Source organism: Chionomys nivalis, chromosome 5 (genome assembly GCF_950005125.1).
Source record: "Chionomys nivalis chromosome 5, mChiNiv1.1, whole genome shotgun sequence".
NCBI lineage: Eukaryota > Metazoa > Chordata > Mammalia > Rodentia > Cricetidae > Chionomys > Chionomys nivalis.
The window spans coordinates 55,572,689-55,593,565 of record NC_080090.1 but is presented as its reverse complement, the minus strand read 5'-3'; the positions used below and the strand labels follow the sequence as shown (position 1 = coordinate 55,593,565).

Here is a 20,877-nt window from a genome sequence, read left to right as displayed (position 1 = left end):
CAGAGATCTCCTGCCTCTGCTTCCTATGTGCTGGGATTAAAGGGGTGCACCACTACAGACCTCCTGGCTCCTGCTTTTTTTTTTTTTTTGTATTTTCATTTTGAGGCAGAGTCTCACTAAGTAGCCTAGGTTGTCCTTGAACGTCCTTCATAGACAGCATTGGAGATCTTTAGATTTTTGATCTTCTGCCTCAGCATCCCATACCTGGCATCACAGACCTGTACTACTGGCAACTGCAACCTGCCTCAATTCAAAAATTACACTTTACAACCTGTTGGTCAGATGTGGTGACACTCCTATAGCCCTAGCGATGGAGAGCCTTGCCTTACAAATCTGAGACTAGCTTGAGCTAGTTAACAAGACCTTATCTCAAACAGCAACAAACAAACAAGTAAACAGGGCACAGGTGTAGCACAGTGGTGGAGTGCAAGGCCCTGGGTTCAATCCCCTTTATTGGGTCTGGCGAGGCTGTCTTACTGGGCAAGCAATAATAACTGTTATTTATAGGGGCTTTGTGGCTGATACCTGTAATTCTAGCACCCGAGAAGCCAAGACATAAGGATGGTCAGAAGTCTTGGGGGCAGCCTATGGTACATCGTTCATTCTCAGCCGCAGAGTGAGACCCTTCTTAAATGTGCTACCACAGAGTGAGACCCTGTCTCAAAGCCTTAAATGTGCCAGTCACTGTGTGTCATGTCCTAGATATTCAAAAGCACACTGTTTTGCTGGGAAATGCTATTCCCAAGGTCACACAGCCCTCAGAATAACTGGAATTTCACTGTTTGTTTTATTCAGGTTAGCTTCTTAAAACCACCCCCTACTTTTAACTTTGATGAGTTTTTCACCAAGTGTATGACCTTCATGGATTATTATCCTTCTGGCGACCACAAAAGTAAGTATAGCCCCCACGCATAGACCCTTTGCCTCTGCAAAGGTTCAGTAGAGACTTGAACCTATCTCAGTGGCTCTGTGCCAAGTGGGTGCACTCCTTAACACAGCTCTAGCCCTCGACTTTGACATAAAGGAGATGAACTAACTTCCCCAGAACAGTAGTTCTGAGTACCTAGCCATCTTCCCTTTCTGGGCACCAATTCCCATCTATCTTCTTCTATATACTATCAAGATAAAATGCAAAAGATCTTTGGCTCCAATTTACCCTCAGAAAGCTCCTAGGTTTCTCTATTTGTGTCACGTACGTATCTGTTCTTGCATTTCCTCATTTCATTTCCCAATAAATAGGCTTTGGGTATGCTTTGGCGGGGGGGAGGGGGTTTACCTACTCTTCTAGCTTTCATTTTAAATTTAATTTTTAAATTTACAGCATCTCATCACGTACCCTAAACTGGCCTTGAACTCTTATTCCTGCTGCCTCTGCTTCTTGAATTAAACTTGTCTTATTTCTCTGACAGCCAGTTTCTTCCTTCTTCCCTGTGTCTGAGAATGTGTCAGATTCACTATCTACTCCATTGACTAGAGTCTGGTGATCTTTTCATAGGCTTTGTCTTAGGTGGTTGACCATAGGTGGCTGACTTTGGATATTATTGCTATCTGGAAGCTTTAGTTTCTTTACAGTGCTTTGTGTTCTACCTAACCCCTAAGCTATGCTCTCAGCCCCTGCCTTGACTAGGTAGCTAACTTTGGGTTAATTCCCCCCCACAGCTATGTAAAGGATCAAACCTAGGGTGTTGTGCCCGCTAAGCAAGTGCTTTACCACTGAACTCCACGCCACGCCCAAATACTCTTGCTTTTTCTTATTGTTTTGTTTTCTGTCTGGAGTAGCCCAGTCTGGCCTCATACCCTCTAGGTACCGAATGATCTTGAACCGCTGATCCTTTTGCCTCCACCTTCAATTACCAACACATTCCAATGCATATGCCAGGTGCAGTGTAGTCAATTATGAATAAAGGGATGCAAGAGCCGATAAACATATAACAAATAGATATGTAGACACTTGAAGAAGTTCGAGGACAAGCAGGAGTCAAAGATGCTTTGCATTTTGTCTTACTGGTATTTGGAAAATGGTAAGTGTGAATCGGTGGTTCTGGCAGGAAGATGGCTGGGTGCTTTTAACCGCAGTTCTGGAGAAAGGGAGCCGCAAGCTGCCACACCAGTATAGCTTTTGTTGTTACTGTTCGTTCAGCTTTGTTTTCTTTCTTTCTTTTTTTGTTTTTTGTTTGGTTGGTTTTTGTTTTTCAAGACAGGGTTTCTCTGTGGAACAGTCCTGGCTATCCTGGACTCCCTTTGTAGACCAGGCTGTCTTTGGTTTCCTTCCCCTTCCTTGAAAGTTGAGGAAATTGGAGTTCTGTCCTTAACCTCCTAGTCTTCTCTACTCAGTTCTCAAACCATTCACGCCAAGCTCCCATATGACTACAGTGAAGCCCCTAAGAAACCTGTAGTGCAGAATTCAAGATCAAATCCACAAGTAAGAATCATTCTAAGTTACAAAGCATTTTAATTCAGTCCTGATACTGAGTCACATTCAACTGAACTTAGAGAAGTCCACAACCCGTAAGAACCCTTGTGTGGATTTCCCTTGACCCTGTGTGTGTGTGTGTGTGTGTGTGTGTGTGTGTGTGTGTGGAGTGGCGGGGAGGAGGAGGGGACGCATTTCAAGACAGGATTTCCTCCATGTAGACCTGGCTGTCCCGGCTTAGAACTTACTCTGTAGACAAGACTGGCCTAGAACTCAGAGATCCTGCCTCTGCCTCCCCTGTGCTGGGGTTGAAGGCGTGCACCACCACCACTACCACTACCACCACGACAACCCAGTTTACCTTGGGTATTTTTGGTCATCGGTGCCCCAGGGTTTCCTGCCCCAGGGAGTGGGAACAAGAAGACTATCTCTAGCATTGCTGAGCCCGCCCTGTCCTTCTGTCCTCTTAGACTTCCTGAGGCTTGCCTGCATGCTGGAGTCTGATCCTGAACTCGAGTTGTCCCTACAAAAGTATGTGATGGAAATCATTTTGAAGCAGGTATTTTCATAGTTCAATGTGTTCAGCTTTGAGGTATCAGCAGTCTCTTCAACAGCAAGAAAGACAAAATAGTGAACAAAACGCAGAATCTATTAAAACTGTTCCTAAATAAAAACATATATTTTTTTGTTGGCTCAACACGTAGGTCTTACCTCAAAGAGAAGTGACAGTGGTTCTGGGACACAGATTCAGGTTGTCCCAAATAATACGTTACAACATGGAAAGTCTTTCATGGACATAGCACAAAAGAGTCATAAATCAAGATGTTTTTCAAATATATTGGTGAGAATATCAGGTAGGCAGATGACAGTAAAGTGTCATAGGTCCCATGTTTTCTGATATTGTTCTTAGTTTGATGGTTGCCTAGGAGATCTGTTAAATTAACATATTCCAAGGTTTTCATTTGATAACTGAAAAGATGTTAGGCTACTCAAGATAGGCAATGGATGATTACTAAGGGGCTATTATGTGCTATCTAAAGATAGACCAGATCTATCTTCATGGTGTACAACCATGAAGTTCTAGTCAATCCATTAATCTCCCTTGCAGAATCTTTCACTGGATTTTCTGGGAATGTCATTTCACATTCTTCATGTATGGATGACTTCAAAATTTAGTATCCAAGTCAGGGTATTATTAAAAGTTAAGGGAGGTGTGTGGTCCAGGGGTAGAGCATCTGCCTTGCCTGTGTAAAGCTCTGGGTGCCACCTCTAGCGTTGTAAATCATAGAGTGAGAAAGGGAAGGAGGGGAGGAGAAAAAGGAGGGGCACGGTTAAAGGAGGCATAAAGGAGGCTTTGTTCATAAGTACACCATGGCAGCAAAAAGAAACTTGGGTTACCAGCCATCCAGGCCTGGTCGTGTGTCTCCAGGTCCTTGGCATTGTACTCAAACTGTAGGCATAAGCACACACAGATTTACAGTGCAGCAGGGAAACTTTCCAGAGTAAAGTGAAAGTGTGGATCATAACATGCTGCATGGGAAAAGCAGGCCACATAAGTAAAAGAGTGCTCTGGCTATTGCTTGGGGCTTTTTATGGGGCTCAAAAGGAGGAGGAGGAGTTTGATTGCTAAGCATTGTGATATGAGTAGGTCTCTATTTTAAGTGTCAGGTTGTTATATCACTGGCACTGCACAGATTTCTTCTCATAACTCCTCTGATTTTAGTCATATGCATGCCCATCTGTGCATAGGCATAAGGTGGTAAATAATGGATTCTCCCTGAAGGTTCACTTAGAGGACACAGTTTGCCTGGTTGCACATGCATTTTAATCCAGTGTTGGCCAGATCCAGTCTGGGACGAGCAGCACCCTCACCCTGACCTCTGACATCACTGGAGTACAGCTGACTAAGATATATCTGAGTTGATCAGTTTTTAAGGGGAGAAAAAGCTTATTCCACTGTTTGGTGTAGAGTTGGGTATATGTCTTAATTATTGTGGTGGTTTGAAAGAAAATGGCCACCAAAGGTTTGGAGCTATTAGGAGGTGTGGCCTTGTTGGAGTGGGTGTGGTCTTGTTGGAGGAAGTGTGTCACTGTGGAAGCCGGCTTTGAGGTCTCATATATGCTCAAGCCATGCACAGTGAGATAGACTACTTCCTGTTGCCTGTACAAGATGTAGAACTCTCAACTATGTCTCCAGTGCCGTGTCTGCCTTCACGCCACCATATTTCCAGCTGCCATGCTCCTAGTCATGATGATAATGAACTAAACTTCTGAAATGGTAAGCCACCACTTCAATGAATTGTTTTCCTTTATAAGAATTGCCATGATCATAGTGTCTCTTCATAGCAATAGTAACTCTAAGATAGTTACTTTTCTATTGCTGCAATAAACACCATGACCAACAGGTTAGATCTATGATGGCAGAGAGGAGGTAGCAGTCAGTAGACGGCTAGAACCCACTTCCAGTGGCACACCTTCTCCAGCAAGGCCACACCTCCTAATCCTTCCCAAACAGTTCCACCAACTAGAAACCAAGTATTCAAACATGGGTGTCATTCTCATTCAAAACACTATGGTATTCATGTAGCTCAATGCACTTGTGGTCTTGACTGCTAACAGGTTGCTAGGTGCATTGTTTGGAGTGGTGAGTGTGTGCATAGACTAGCCAGGTGAGGGTCTCTGACTGCCAAGTGCATTACTAGAAGTTTGTACAGCCCAAACCAAGTGGAGTCCTGGGTTAATAAGCTATTCCCTATGCTTGTCTGCCTTACTTGGACAGTGTTGCCTTATATAACTGAGCAAACCAGAGCTGTTGAAAACACAACAACAGAAGTAAGTTGCTTGTGGCTATAATCCTAGAATTGGGAGGTTGAGGCTAGAGGATCACAGTGAGTTAGGGTTAGGGCTAAAAGCCTGAGCTGCAGAGAGATGGTCTTATAAAAGCAAAAACAAAACAAAAAACCAAAGATTTGGTCATAGTGGTATACACCTATAATCCCAGCACTTGGCAAGTTGAGGCAGGGAGCATCAGAAGTCAGCTTTGACTACGTATCAAGCCAGCCTGGGCTACAAATCCCCAAACCAAGCAACCAAACAAAAACAACATTTATTCTGGGCCTCGCATTAAGTACTTAAATTCCATCCCTCTCAGGAGGTTAAGGGGAGTATAGCCTGAGAATTTACAGAGATTCTTCCCCCAAAAAATAGAAAGAGCCTGGAGAGAAGGGCAGGTGGTTAAGAGTGCTTATTACTCTTGTGGGGAACTCAAATTCAGTTCCCAGCACCCACATCAGGCAGTTCACAGTCTCGTGTAACTCCGGCTCCAGAGAATTTAACAACCTCTTCTGGCATGTGAGAGAAATACCTTCACATGCACAACCACATAGTCAGGCATGGTGGTGTATTCCTTTAATCCAGCAATAGGGAGCAATAGACAGCTATATTGTCATGCCTGGTTTACAGAGCCAATTCTAGAACTGTAGAGTGAGATTGTCTTTCAAAAAAAAAAGACAAAAGATTATGTTGAATGATAGAATATTTGCTTAATATACTAGAGGCTCTATGTACAATACCCAGTCTAACTAACAAAAATCTGTAGTTACTTTTTTTTTTATTTTTGAGACAGGCTGTCACTAAGTTTCCTGGGGTGGTTTTGAACTGTCTTCAGTCGAGGAAGGCATTTGATGGACTTGTGAGCCTTTTGTTGCTGGAATTAGGGCCCTGTTTTTCATAGTTTTTTAAAAGGGCAGTTACCCTCAACTCCAAGCATAGGGGATTGCCCCTAAATGGCTGTCACAGGTGACTACTACCAGTGCCTGTGATTGTCCAAGAGAAAGTCTCAACTACAGCCTCCCTACCTCAACAGCGAACCCATTAGCTGCTGCTGCGGTCATTGCCTACAGGATGGAGTATAAGACAGGGCTCAGGAGTTGCTGAGGAATTCTGTGGGTAGAAACAAGGAATACTGTTAAAGAGATAAATCTGGGGTGGAGAGCTGAAGGAAGGTGAAAGCTGAATCCCGGAGGACTTTGCCGAGGTCTGTCCTAGCACTGGAAGGTCATAGGTCCTCAGAGATGCTGCGGTCCTGTTTCCTCAGCCAAAAGTAAGAACGTGTGATCTAATGAGACAATTTTTATTAAAAACTATTTGCAAATGTATTTGAAAAAAATCAATAGACTGGTTTGTTAAAAATCATTATCTTTCATGGAAAGAAAACAATTAAATGAACCCAACCCTGAGGCTAGACGAGGCAGTCAGAAAGCAAGATGACTTAATCCTCTATAGCAGTTTCTGCTTCTGTAAGATGTGGTTTACATTGTCAGTGGAGAATCTGAAACCTTTGTGCTATTTGGACAGAAAGTACAGTGACTCTTCTTACCCCCACTGATTTGCAAAGCACTTAATTTAACAAAATTCAAGGCGAATGACTGGCAGGGATGATTTGGGAATTCTTCTCCGTAGCCTCTCACAGGGTGGGAATGTAGAGAAATGGAAGCCTAAGGAAAACAATAACCACAGAGAAACCCTGTCTCGAAAAACCAAAAAAAAAAAAAACAAAACAAAATATACTACCACAGAGAAGCACATGCTACGTGAAATGCTAGAATCCAAAGTTGGGTTTTAATTTGCTACTTTCTATCAACATAACCCCGGGAAGCTGCGTTACTTCTCTGTACCTCTGCCTAGAGTCTAGAAAACAGAAGCACTATTGCTAGGGTTTGCATTTTTATCTGAAAATAGTGGGACGGAATCTTAAAATATTCCAGAAGGCACCAGGAGATCCAAGTACAAGGTTAAATGACATAGAATAATATTCTTCAACTTAACAGGGAAAATCCGTGATCAAAAGGCAATAGTTCTTCCTGTGAAGCCATTTTCTAGCCCGAGGGACTTGGTTGTTAGGCAATGGAGCCGTTGCTGACCGAATTAGCAACTGTGTAAATCTTCACTGATGAGTGGTGTGTTTGCTGGAATCAGTGGAAGAGATCTGGATAATGGGTCCTGTCATCTTCTCATGTTCCCATGGGCTGGTGTGGATACCTCACAGTGTGACAACTTCGGTTGCCTCAGTGTCTCAAAAGGCCTTCTTTCCAGTGGTGACGTGGGGTGTGGGCTGGAGTGTTGCTGAACAGGATACACACCGCAGACAGCTGCCCTCTGCCTTGCAGATCGATGATAAGCAGCTTCGGGGCTATTTATCTGAGCTTCGCCCAGTGACGATAGTGTTTGTGAACCTGATGTTTAAAGAGCAAGACAAAGCGGAAGTCATAGGTTCAGCCATCCAAGCCGCCTGTGTGCACATCACTTCTGTCCTGAAAGTCTTCCGAGGCCAGATCAATAAGGTCTTTATGTTTGACAAGGTAAATACGAACTACAAAGTAGGAAACCTACCCAGAAGTGTGAGGTAAGTGCTTAAGGCCACAGACATTGGCCAGGTAGAGCACACAGATGATTGGACATTTAACCTAGAATACCAGTCTTTATAACAGCTAATACATGGCCAACATGCCAGGGGCTCTTCTCAACATTTTACCTAGACTAGCTCATTTAAGCCTTGAGATTATTCTGTATTATTTTTGAGATAGAGTCTTACCATGCAACTCTGACTGCTCTGGAACTTACTAGGTAGACCAGATTGGCCTTGAACTCAGACATCTGCCTGCCTCTGTCTTCTGAGTGCCGGGACTAAAGGTGTGTGTCACAATGCCTCGATACTCTTTTTACAAGATTTTCAAATCACATTTTATATGGGCATATGTATACATGAACATATGTGAACTAAGGTCTGCATGTGGCGGTCAGAGAACAATTTCCAGGTTACTCTTCTTCATGTTGGTCTGCCTGACTCACTGAGCCATCTTTTTAAAACGTTTTTAAGTTAATTTTTACTTTATGTATATAGGTATTTTTCACGCATGCATGTTGCCCAGAAAGGTTAGAAGAGAGAGTATCACAGCCCTTGAAACTGGAGTCATAGGTAAGTAAGAGCTACTATATGGGTGCTAAGAACTGAACCCAGATCCTCTGCAAGGGCTGAGTCATTGCCCCAAACAAACACACACACACACACACACACACACACCTCTATGGGCTTTTTTAAAGACAAAGCCTCACTGTATTCCAGGCTGTTCAGGCCCTCGGTATGTAGGCCAGACTTTTCTGAACTCATAGAGAACTCCCTGCCTCTGCCTCCTAGGACTGGGACTAAAGATGGGCATGTCCCAAGCCATCCTGACAGGTTCTGTCCCCAAGCTGGTGCCTTTCCCACCACCACTCTGTTGTGCCTCTTAGACTTGCATGTCCCATTCCAAAGTCCAAGGTCTTTTCCACAGGGAAGAGCAGACATGACTGCCCACCAATAGCTCAGCAGGAGCGATCGATCGCTGGATCAATGACAGAAGCTACACCACTGCTGGTGCCCCACTTTACCAAGCATAGGACAGACTTGGCAGAAACCGGGATGAAACCTGATTCGGAAAGGGAAGATTGCTGTGACGCTTCCTGGTTAGGCCCACTGATGCCGTGTTGCCCACTCTCCCCTACAGGGGTGCTCCTTCCTCTGCGTCTTCGGTTTCCCTGGGGAAAAGGCATCTGACGAGATCACTCACGCCTTGGAAAGCGCCGTGGATATATTTGACTTCTGTTCTCAAGTCCACAAGATCCGGTGAGTGCCGACCCCAATCCCATCTGGTATTCTGTTTTAATGGAACAGAGAGGGTGGGGCACAGGAAGCCAGAAAGAAGGGAAAGAGTGAATAACTTGGTCAGCGCCTCAGACAATCTCTCCTTCACATTTCTCAGCTGTGTATAACAGTCCTAAACGGAGTGTTAAAAAAAAAAAGGCTGTTTGTTCAAGACTGCCTCCCATCCCCTTCCTAATGCCTTTTCCCACCCGTACCACATTTTCTATGCTCATCATCATTTTTGTAAATGTTCATTATTGTTCTCTCTCTCTCTCTCTCTCTCTCTCTCTCTTTCTCTCTCTCTCTCTCTCTCTTTCTTTCTCCCCCCCCTCCAACAACTCTCCTTGCGGCATCAGTACTGTCTCCATTGGCGTCGCCAGTGGGATCGTCTTCTGTGGGATCGTTGGACACACTGTGAGACACGAGTACACAGGTATGAAGACCCAACCTACTTTCACCATGTGACATGCCATTAGGCTTGGTGAGAGAACTTTAAAAAAAGAAAAAAGTCAGGGGGAGGTGAGATATGAGCTCAGCCCTCAGGTTTTAGTCTTTCCAAGAGGAGCAAAGCCATGTTGCTTTTCCCACTGACAATGCCAGGCCTGTAGCGTGTGTATTTCTGGTGCCATGGGTGAGCATAAAAAGTATGAAGTCGGCTGTAGATATGGATGGCTCAGAGGTTAAGAGCTCTAACTGCTCTTCCAGAGCTCCTGAATTTAATTGCCAGCAACCACATGATAGCCCACACCCATCTGTAATGAGATCTGGTGTCCTCTTCTATCATGTAGGCAGAACACTATATAATAAATAAATAAATAAGTAAGTAAGTAAATCTAAAAAAAAAGAAGAAGAAGAAGTATAAAGTCAGGAGGGAGAGATATCTCAGAGGTTAAGAGCACTGGCTGCTCTCCCAGAGGTTTTGAGTTCAATTCCCAGCACCCACATGGTAACTCACAACCATCTATAATGACATTTGGTGCCCTCTTCAGGCATGTAAGTATATACACAGGTAGAACACTGTATACATAATAAATAAACCTTTTTTAAAGAAAGTATGACTTCAGTCAGGGTTAGAGGATTGGCTCAGCAGCTATGAGTACTTGTTGCTCTTTCAGTGGAACTGGGCTCTTCTCCCAGAACCCACATAGTGGATCATAACCATCTATAACCCCATTTCCAGCGGCCTGGCTCCAGATGTCCTATTAGTCAGGTCTGGTTACTCGATGATTTCATCATCAACAAGGTGAAGGGTCATGACGCAAGACAGGATGCCTGGTAGCCACATCAGAAGGAACAGGGGAGCTGGTATCTTATCCTTTTCTCAAGGTGTTGATGATAGATCCAGGCATATACGGGGGGAGGGGTACTAGGAACAGGGGGCAAGAAGTATATGAAGCCAGAACTGGCCAAACTGTGGTGTATTCATTAGTCTCTCAGGGAATGGTTACTACTAGATCCCTATACCAAGACAATTGCCTGCAGGGCTCAGCATTCCTGACACTGAGATAAATTCAGGAGGAGAACTCACTCAAAGAGAAAGTTAAGCCATATCAGGGAATAGTGTGTCAGAAAGATATTTTTGGTTCCCATTACAAAATACCCCGGAAAACAGCTTGAGGGAGACATTGTGGTTTGGATGTAAAATGCCCCCTTGACTCATGCGCTTGAATACTTGGTCTTTAGCTGGTGAGACTGTTTTGGAAAGCTGTGGGACCTTTGGGATTATGACCTACCCAGCAGAAATGGACCACTGGGGGCTTAAGGCCAGCAACAGAGTGATACCATGTCTCAAAACAAAACCATGGCTGGATATGGTGGCATACTCCTTTAATCCCCAAGGCAGAGGCAGGCGGATCTCTGTGAGTCTACATAATGAGTTCCAGACCAACCAGATTACACAGAGAGACTCTGTTTAAAACAAACAAACTAACAACACACACACTGAATTATCAAACAATGTTTCATTCAGTAGACATACAACATTTTGAACCCTTACTAGTAGTTCTCAACCTGTGGGTTACAACCCCTAGAGTCACATATCAGATATTCACATTATGATTCATAACAGTAGCAAAATTACAGCTAAGTAGCAATGAAATAATTTTATGATTGGGGTCACCACAACATGAAGAACTGTATTAAAGGGTCACAGTATTAGGAAGGTTGAGAACCACTGCCTTAACCAACACAGTGCTGGTCTACTTCATCATAGAAGATAAACTACATCTTACTCAACAGGCCTGTGGCTGTCTGCCTTACAAACACTTCTCTACATTTAAGGGCCCTCAGTCCCTAAACAGACCATCTCTTGGTCTCCCAGGTGAGACAGAAACTTTGCTACTGGCTGAGTTAACTGTTGAAGATTGTTTGAAATCAACACTCACCAACTGAAGGCTAAATTCATGTGCCATTCATGACAGACAGAAGAAACAAAGGGGAAAAGCCATTTGGGGAGTTTCCTCAGGTTATGTGACTTTTACCAGCTTTTGTTTTTTCTCCCCTTTAACTTGCTCCTTCCTGTTGTAGTCATTGGTCAGAAGGTCAATATTGCTGCCAGGATGATGATGTATTACCCAGGCATCGTGACCTGCGACTCCGTCACTTATGATGGCAGCAACCTACCAGCCTACTTTTTTAAAGAGCTTCCAAAGAAAGTCATGAAAGGTGTTGCAGACTCTGGACCAGTGTATCAATGTTTGGGCCTTAATGAGAAAGTGTGAGTGTGGTCACTGACAGTTTTTATATTTTCTAGTAAAGGGGAGATTTGATAGCAAAAAATCAGTCCCCCATTTGAGGTTCAAGACCATTTCATGAAGCTGAAATCTTTGCCTTCCCAGACCTGGGTCCACCTGGGTCCAGTCTTTAGCCAACCCTCATCTTTCTCCACCCTATATAGCAAGATGGAAGAGGGCCATCTTCACATGGGCCTGAGAGATTGAGGATGAGTCTTCAGCAGCTGTGCAAACAGAACAGAGTCCTCTGATTTCGGTACATACCAGATGGACCTGGTCACCATTCAGTACCCACTGATGTGTTAACTGTGTGCCCAGCATCAAGAGGGATAAAAGAGGCTAAGATATTGTTCATGGGTCTTTCCTGAAGCCCAGCTTAGATGTGTAGATGTCCCTTTGGACGTAAAATTGTTCAATGGCTGCTAAGCACTTCGTGTTAACTGTCAATTTCCTGGCAATAACATACAAGGGAACTTTTTCAACTTCATCCCTTCCTGCACTCCCTCACTGGGAATGTCTAATGGCAGGTTATCATTGCCACTCTGCCCAATCCACCTTTATAATATAGCTCAGGAATGTTTTTCTCTGCGAGGGTGGCTCTGGAGTTCTCCCTCACCTACTAGACAAAGGAGCCCTTGTCACCCCTGTGTAAGTCAACAGTACATGCCTCTAGTAGACTGTCTTCACACTACCTCACCATCTCTTCATTTATTGGTTCTAGAGATGGATCCCAGGGCCTCATATAGGCTAAGCACTTGCTCTACCTCTAAATCGCACCCCCAGTTCCTATATCACAACTACTGACATGCTTTACTTTTTCCCCACCGCACTGTGAGCCCAGCCAGGTTCAATACTGGGTATCTTTCGTCCGCCCTTCTATCCTCTGTGTTAGGCACCAGCGAGGCTGGATTCTGAGTATCTTTTGTCCGCCCTTCTATCCCCTGTGCTAGGCACATAGTAGGCCATAAACAGTGATGAATAAATGGTGCATGAACGAACAACATGGAGAATGGAAACTGTTGCTCCAGGAACAAATTAGAATTTAAGTCTTAAAGAATCGGTCAACCAAGGCTGCAGTTCCTTCAGAAAGTTCTTCCTATTGGCTTTGTATTTCTGGGGCACAGCCCTCTGCGTTAGCACACATGGGTCATCACATGATGGTGCTGGACTAAGTGTAAATGGATAATGATAACTTTTAGTGAGCACTTATTAAATATGCATTCTACCTCAAAAATACTGTTTATTTGTATGTTTGACCGTGTGCTGTAGAAACAGTGTCTCAATTTTATAAATTAAAATGCTATTAAATGACTCACCAATGGTCATCTCTCTCTAAAGCCAGGGAGCCAAGATTCAAAGTGCTACAAGAACCCAGATTCACAGGCAGCCATAAACCTCAGTGGGACAAAACAGCAAACTTTTTTTTTTTTTTTTTTTTTTTTAGTACAGGGGCTCTAGTCACTGGCTTTGCTCACTAGGGCTGAGTTATATCCCCAACACAATTAACAGGTTGGTTTTTCCCCCGGGGACTATGGACCACAATTGATACTGTCACAACTGGGCTGATCTCATGCTGCTTTATCCCGTGCCCGGGTTCAGCAGGGTTTTGAATGACCCAATAACGACATCCGCTGAGACCACTGGGCAGCTGGGCTTACAGAACTGGAGCAATTTGGTTCTGTGGGTCTCGTCCTCCACCAGGCAGGTTGTCACAGTCACGTGTGAAGAACAAGAGGCAGCTGGCTCATGCACAAGCCTCTTTCTCTCACGTTTGCTGACATCTGATTGGTCAGAGCACTCCCAAAGTAAAGCCAGAGCAGGAAGGCAGTGCCAAGCTAGACCACACAGGGTGCAGGTACAGGGAGGGTAGGGAAGAGGGCCACTACATACAGACAACTTCCACACAAGCCCCAAATCCTTGCACTCTCCATGATCTTTCTGTACCATCTCTCCAGGAAAAAAGAGTCTGGAGACAGATACAGCTATCAATAGGGCTTGGTTCCTGACCTGAAATTTTTACTTTATGAAGTTAGCTGCATATTGCACAGGAGAGTTTGATAGGTGCATATGACAGAGTAATATGGCACCATCAGAGAATAAGACAAAGTAGCATGACAGAACAGAGAAGGGATGGTTCAAAGTAAAAACCACATGAAAATGCATATGCACCCTGCCCTGTGTTTAGACACTGTCACCATGAGCTTCAGGATGCTGAGCAACTTAAGCTCTCTTTAGTTTACTCATTTGTAAAATGGATATTAGAGTAGTACTTTCCCTCTCTGGGTGTGTGTGTGTGTGTGTGTGGTTGGTTGGTTGGTTTTTTTGTGGATTATTTTTGGCAGTACTGGGAATTGAATCTGAGGTGTCATGTGTGCTGGGCGAATGTTCTCCCACTGGGTTACAGCCACAACACAGGATTCATATACTTACTAATGATACATATTAATTTTTTTTGTCGGAACTAAAGATACTGGTAAAAGAAAAGACAAAGTGTGAAAGCACTTACAGCTATGTTAGACACACAGTATGTGCTCAGCAAAGTCGAGCTACTATTGAGCAGCTCATAACATGTCTCCAGGATGTGAGATTCTGCAGCACATCCAAGATTATTGGGCTCCATGACCCACCACCGAAGGGTTCCTGTCTACCAATGAAAGAGCAAGAACCATTTGCTGGATAGCGAGCCAGGCACTTTGGTAACGGCTGGTACAGACAGTGTTTGGACTCTGTTACAAGTAGACTTTCTCTTCTCTCCCTTTGGTATTTGCAACCAAAGGGAGACTTGTTAGAGACCCACAAAAAGGTTTAAAGACTAGCCACTTTTGCTCTCAGTGTTTCTGTTTTGAATCTAACATCTTTTCTCTCTCTTTTTTCTTTAGCATGTTTGGTATGGCATATCTCATCTGCAGAAGACACGAGGGTTACCCTTTGATGGGTAGGTAGTGAACCCGGATTTGAAACTTTCTTTGTGCTTTGGGGGGGGGGATGGGAGGCAACTAGAGACTAATTCAGGGTCTCACGCATGTTGTACAAGCTCTCGATTCTTTGAACTTCTTTATTGAACTCTTAACAAGACATATAGGAAAAGGATACCAATGAGAAGAGCACATCCTAATGAATTATGACAAAATGAAAATATACTCATAACCTAGGTCAAGAAATACAAAAATAAAGCCGGGAAATGGCACAGTGTTGAAAGTATCTGCCATGTAAACATGAGGACCCCAGTTCAAATCCCCAGAACCCACATACAAAGTTGGGCGTGGTTGCACATTTCTGTAACCCTAGAGCTAGTGGAGCCTAAACAGGTGGATCCCGGCACTCACTGGCTGCAGAGTCTAGCCAGTGGGTGAGTCCTGGATTCAGTAAGAGATATCCTGCTTGGAGATAAGTTAGAAGGTGATAATATTAAAAGATACCTGCTGTCAACCTCTGGCTTCTCTGTCCATGAGCACATGTGCCCCCATGTCTGTACATCTATACAGTGCACATGTGCACATATATACTCATACAAAAAAACAAAGGAAAATGGCAACGTGTTAGGAATCTTCTCATGTGCCTTCCTGTTTCCTCCCTCACCTCTCCCAATCCCAAGGCTCTAGCATTCCAGGTCATTTATGCTTATTTAAAAACATACATAAAGCTGGGCAGGGTGGTTTGCCACTTTCACGCCAGAACTCAAGAGGCAGAGACAAAGGGAGTCTGTGGTGAGCCTGGTTTAGATAGGAATTCCAGGTCAGCAGGGTTGACAGAGTGAGACCTTGTCTTAAAAAACCAACAAATAACTTAAATCCAGCATGATGACTCCCCTGCTCTTCAGAACTCTGAGGTAGGAGGATCTCTTGAGCCCAGGAGTTTAGGGCCACCGTGGGCAACACATAAAGACCTTGTCTCTTGCACATCCATAATTTATGCTCATGAAATCATGCTTTAAAATAGTGATTGTAATAGTGCCCATGCAAAAGGAGGAAGTAGAGGGTTGAACGTGCAAGAGATAGGGATGCAATGACAGGGCCAAGGCTGCTGCTGTGGGAAGAGGATGCAGAAAAGACCAGAGCAGCGGGGGGGGGGGGGGGGGGGGGGGGGGAGAGCAGAAGAGGGAAGCGGGAGGCACTGTGTCTGCACACTCCACCCCAGAGAACACCTCTGTGCCTGGCTCTGCTCCTTTACTTTGACCTCCTAAGGTCAAAGGGTCTGCGTCTGGCCCCTTTGCCTCCTTTTTTTATTTTTCCCCCCTCACCTTGACTCCCCTGCCCAGCATGCTTATGGTCTAACCACCTACCTTACTGAGGATACCTGTCTGCCTTCCCTGCTTCTCTCCTGCCTCAGACAGCACCTCTCCTTCCACTGGGACAGAATCTTTGATTCTTCTTTCTCCCACTTCGAAAATACAAACAAAACACACACACACACACACCATCACCACCACCACCACCAACTCCCCAGGAAGGGCCTGCAGACAGCAGGGAAGGAAGTGAAGGAGAAGAGCAGAGGGGACTAACAGGGAAAAGGTTCACAAGTCCCTGGGAAGAAAGCCTGGGTCAAAGGTCGAGGGCAGAGTCTTCTGCCACTCCCGGCCACTGTCCAGGTAGGGAGAGAAGGGGAGTGGGAGAAACAGTGAGAATCTGGATTCCACATCTCTATAACTAGTTCTTGCCTGGCATTTGGGCACAAAAGCAGAGTGGGCGCACATGAAAACACCTATGTGTACCTTTTACTTTGACCCCCCCCCGCATGCTCTTTGTTCTGACACTATCACTCGTATATCTACATGTATGCACATATGTATATTACATATATTAGACAGAAAGCACATACATGCTTATTTTTCATTTTGTTTGATGGTGGTGGTGGTGGTTTGAGACGTATCTTATGCTCTGACAATCTTTTACGCAGCAGTGTGTTATGGCATGTATCCATGTTGTTGGCTGTTCCTACGAGTCACTTCCAGTTATTACTATATTTCATGCCATTTTATAAATGTACCATTCATTTTTTTTCCTGGTATATAAGATTTGGGTCATTTCCAGGTTCTTACAGGCAGTGTTACCACGAGCATTCTTTGTAATAAGCATTTTCTAATAGAAGACGAATAGCCTGGTGCAATCCCTGGAACCTCAGCTCTCAGGAGACTGCCAGAGGACAAGACATCATCACAAGCACCAGCACAACCAAACAACAAGACAAATAAGCACGAATATGTATGTTCATCTAGTATTATGTAAATGTATGCATACATGTGCATATGTGCATATATACGAGTGATTTTGTCAGTACAAAGAGTATAATTTTGGTAGATGATACCATTGTCCTTCATCTTTGCCAAGAGCCACTTCTGTCAGTCTTTAGGACTTGGAAACCCTGTGGGGTAGAGAATGGTCCCTTATTGTAGTTTCCACTTGTTATTGCTCTGGTATGGTGAGTTCCTTTTTGTCTATTTATCTATCTTTTTGTAAAATGATTATACAAATCTCCCTTCTATTTTTCATTTGGGCTAGTTTTTTTTTTTTTTTTTGAGACATGGTTTAGTTTGTATTTTTCTTGCTGTGGTGACTATTGTTGAGATGGTCCTTATAACCCAAGTTGGCTTTAAACTATCTATATACCTGAGGACAACATTGAACTTCTGACCCTCTGGTCTCCAGCTCTGGAATAATGGTATTCCATGCCTGTGCCACCACCACACTAAGTGTTCTCTTTCTCTTTAAACATGGAACCCTTCCAGATTTCTGTGTTATCTGTACATCTCTGAATCATTCTATTTTCAATCATGTGCTTTGCCAAGGCAAACACTTTCCCGATATTTAATGAGCAGAATTCTTTTTTTTAAATATTTATTTATTTATTATGTATACAATATTCTGTCTGTGTGTATGCCTGCAGGCCAGAAGAGGGCACCAGACCCCTCTACAGATGGTTGTGAGCCACCATGTGGTTGCTGGGAATTGAACTCAAGACCTTTGGAAGAGCAGGCAATGCTCTTAACCTCTGAGCCATCTCTCCAGCCCATGAGCAGAATTCTTAACTGGAATGTAATTCAGTCTATCAATCGTTTGGTTTTCAGCTGTGTTTCTCTGTGTGCTATTTAAGAAATCTTTCCTCACCCATATGTTTTGAAAGTATGTCTTACTTTTCTTCCAGAAATTCTGCTTTAATGTTTATATTTAAGTGTTTAAGGACTTAAGGGTGTAGGGTGGTGCACAGAGTTCAGTCCCCTGCCACCCACACATATGCTTTCGTCTACAGTCTATGTAGAAGTGATGTAGTTGGGATTCTTGGTGACAGGGACCTAATTCAAGTTGGAGGGGGAAGTAGATCTTCTAAGAGCAGAGACTCAGTGTAGCCTGGATGTAGATTCTGAGGACAGTTATTTGGAGGAGCCCTTGCTGATCCCTTCTGTTAGATTTAACATCCCTGAAAGATGTATCTGAAGTTAAATCAGTCACACTGTATCAGGGCCATTAAGAGGAGACTCTATCCCTTCCTTTGGAGGAATGTTAGACCAGAATCTTCTTTTTGTGTGTGTTTTTGTATTTTTGTTGTTGTTGTTGGGTTTTTTGTTTGTTTGTTTGTTTGTTTGTTGTTGTTGTTTTTTTCCGAGACAGGGTTTCACTGTAGCTTTGGAGGCTGTCCTGGAACTCACGTTGTAAACCAGGCTGGACTCGAACTCATGGAGATCTGCCTGCATCTGCCTCCCGAGTGCTGTGATTAAAAGCATGCACCACCACCACCTGGCTTAGGCTGGAATCTTAGTGTCTTTGCAGGAAATTGATAGTTCCTGAGCTGTACAGCTGCACTTGGGCCAAGAGAACCCCCCACCCCCGACTCTCAGGCTTGCACCTGGTAAACACAGACTCCCACACTCAGAGCTAGAGAAGGAGAGCACTCCCACTCCCAACTCCTGTAAGGCCTTCTTTTCCGTCCCTAGAGGTAGCGATGACTGAAAGATGGGGTCCTCATCCCCTTCTGCTGGACTGGCAGTGATCTTAGAGCCCATGGGATGTCGTCCAGATGATGAACCAGCCTCTTTAGGTCATATTCCACAGTCCTGGGTAAAAATCAGGTTCCCACACTCAAAGCTATTATATGCAAAGATAAACTGCAGGAGGTCAGCAGTGTGGGAAATGTTCTTTTTTTTTTGGTTTTTCGAGACAGGGTTTCTCTGTGGCTTTGGAGCCTGTCCTGGAACTAGCTCTTGTAGACCAGGCTGGTCTCGAACTCACAGAGATTGACCTGCCTCTGCCTCCCAAGTGCTGGGATTAAAGGCGTGCGCCACCACCGCCCGGCATGTTCTTCTTTGATAAGCATTCCTGTCCAAAAAAAAACTATGACAGAGGGCAACAAAATTACCTGGAAAAATATTAGGGTCAAAAACGTATGTAACAGTTGCTGTAGTAGGTTTTGTTTATCAGTTATTTTGTTGTTTTGTTTTTCAAGATAGGACTTCACACTGCCCAGGCTGGCCTTGAACTTGCTACGTAGCTAGACCTATGCTTCCAATTCTCCTGCCGCCCTCCTGAGTGCTGGAATTACAAGTGTGCATGAACAAGTCCAGCCAGGGCTTTGATTACATAGAAATAGGATGCATAGATTTAAAGATAAGTTAACTTAAAACTCATTTTAGAAGCCTGGCAGTGGTGGCACGCGTCTTTAATCCCACCATTTGGGAGGAAGAGGCAGGTAAATCTCTGAGTTCAAGGCCAGCCTGGTCTACAGAGAGAGTTCCAGGATGGCCAGGACTGTTACACAGAGAAATTCTCTCTCAAAAAAGAAAAAGAAAAAAAAAACCAAACAACATTGCCCCCACCCCCACAAAAACTCTGTCATTTTAGAATACAATGAAAGTAAGTGTTCCATATAACCAATACCAAGAAAGCTGGAGGATTTTACTACATGGCTTTTTGACTCCAGTCTTCCAAATGAGCCTCAAGTCTCAAAAGACAGCTCACATCACTGAAGTTCAGACGCATTTCCGCAAAAGGTATGTTTCGCTCAAGAGAAGCGATAGAATTTGCAGAGTAATTTCCATCAAACAATACTCAGACCTTTACAATGCCAGACAACTTATATACCGTCCTTTTCTGGACTGCTTCTATATGAATTCATGACTCTATTTTAGCAAAGACATTAGATAACACATACAGGTGCTCTATCCACTACTAACAAAATGGTGCCTCCTTAGTAATCTGTCCAGCAAAGAAACTAGAAAAGACCCAATATGAACCCGCAGTTCTTCTCACAGAAATTGCTCATTGCTATGAGAGTCCAATTCTTCCATCTCCTTCACATTCATCCAGGTTTCGGAGACCGTGGGCTGAGTTATCAGGTTCCAGCCTGGGCTGCCGCCTACTATACACATTTTAAGGCAGCCAGAAAAAAAAGTGATAGGGTTGTCACCCAGGATGATTTTTATATTGTTCTTTTTCCTCCTTCATTTTCCATATTTTCTACAGTGAGCATGTGTTAGTTATATAATCAGTTCGTTAAAGAAAACAGAAAAATAAGATTTAAAGTTAAGAGCCTTGGTTCAATTCCTAGTTGTATAACCTATTCAAAACTCGATTTTTTTTTTTTTTTTTTTTTTTTTTGGTTTTTCGAGACAGGGTTTCTCTGTGGTTTTGGAGCCTGTCCTGGAACTAGCTCTTGTAGACCAGGCTGGTCTCGAACTCACAGAGATCCGCCTGCCTCTGCCTCCCAAGTGCTGGGATTAAAGGCGTGCGCCACCACCGCCCGGCTCAAAACTCGATTTTTATACAACACAATTAAGAGAAATTGTAATGATCTTACAAATACTGTCTCTTGGTAATAGAGATATTACAGTGGTAAAGCATTTGGCTAGCATTCCAGAGGTTCTGGGTTCCATTCCTGGCCTGGTGTGGGCGAGGGAGCAACCACAAAGGAACTTTTCTTCACAGTTTGTAGAAACCAAATAAACTTGCAAAATCACCTTGCTAACTAAAGCTTTAGGAAAAGATTTTTTTAAAAAAATTTAAGATCGTATAGAGCCTTAAGAAATTCCACGAACAATTCAGGTCAGGTATAGAGGCACC

The 20,877-nt window shown here is 43.8% G+C and overlaps 1 protein-coding gene across 2 annotated transcripts in view; it reads left to right on the top strand.

The window, feature by feature from the left end:
- Window positions 1-20,877, top strand: part of Adcy10 (adenylate cyclase 10) — a 72,081-nt gene that overhangs the window by 7,664 nt on the left and 43,540 nt on the right. For both annotated transcript variants that reach the window (XM_057770105.1, XM_057770106.1), the window contains exons 6-12: window positions 796-892; window positions 2,884-2,972; window positions 7,582-7,773; window positions 8,959-9,077; window positions 9,452-9,528; window positions 11,622-11,811; window positions 14,707-14,762. In XM_057770105.1, coding sequence (XP_057626088.1) covers window positions 796-892; window positions 2,884-2,972; window positions 7,582-7,773; window positions 8,959-9,077; window positions 9,452-9,528; window positions 11,622-11,811; window positions 14,707-14,762 — 820 coding nt within the window. The remainder of the gene's footprint in view (window positions 1-795; window positions 893-2,883; window positions 2,973-7,581; window positions 7,774-8,958; window positions 9,078-9,451; window positions 9,529-11,621; window positions 11,812-14,706; window positions 14,763-20,877) is intronic.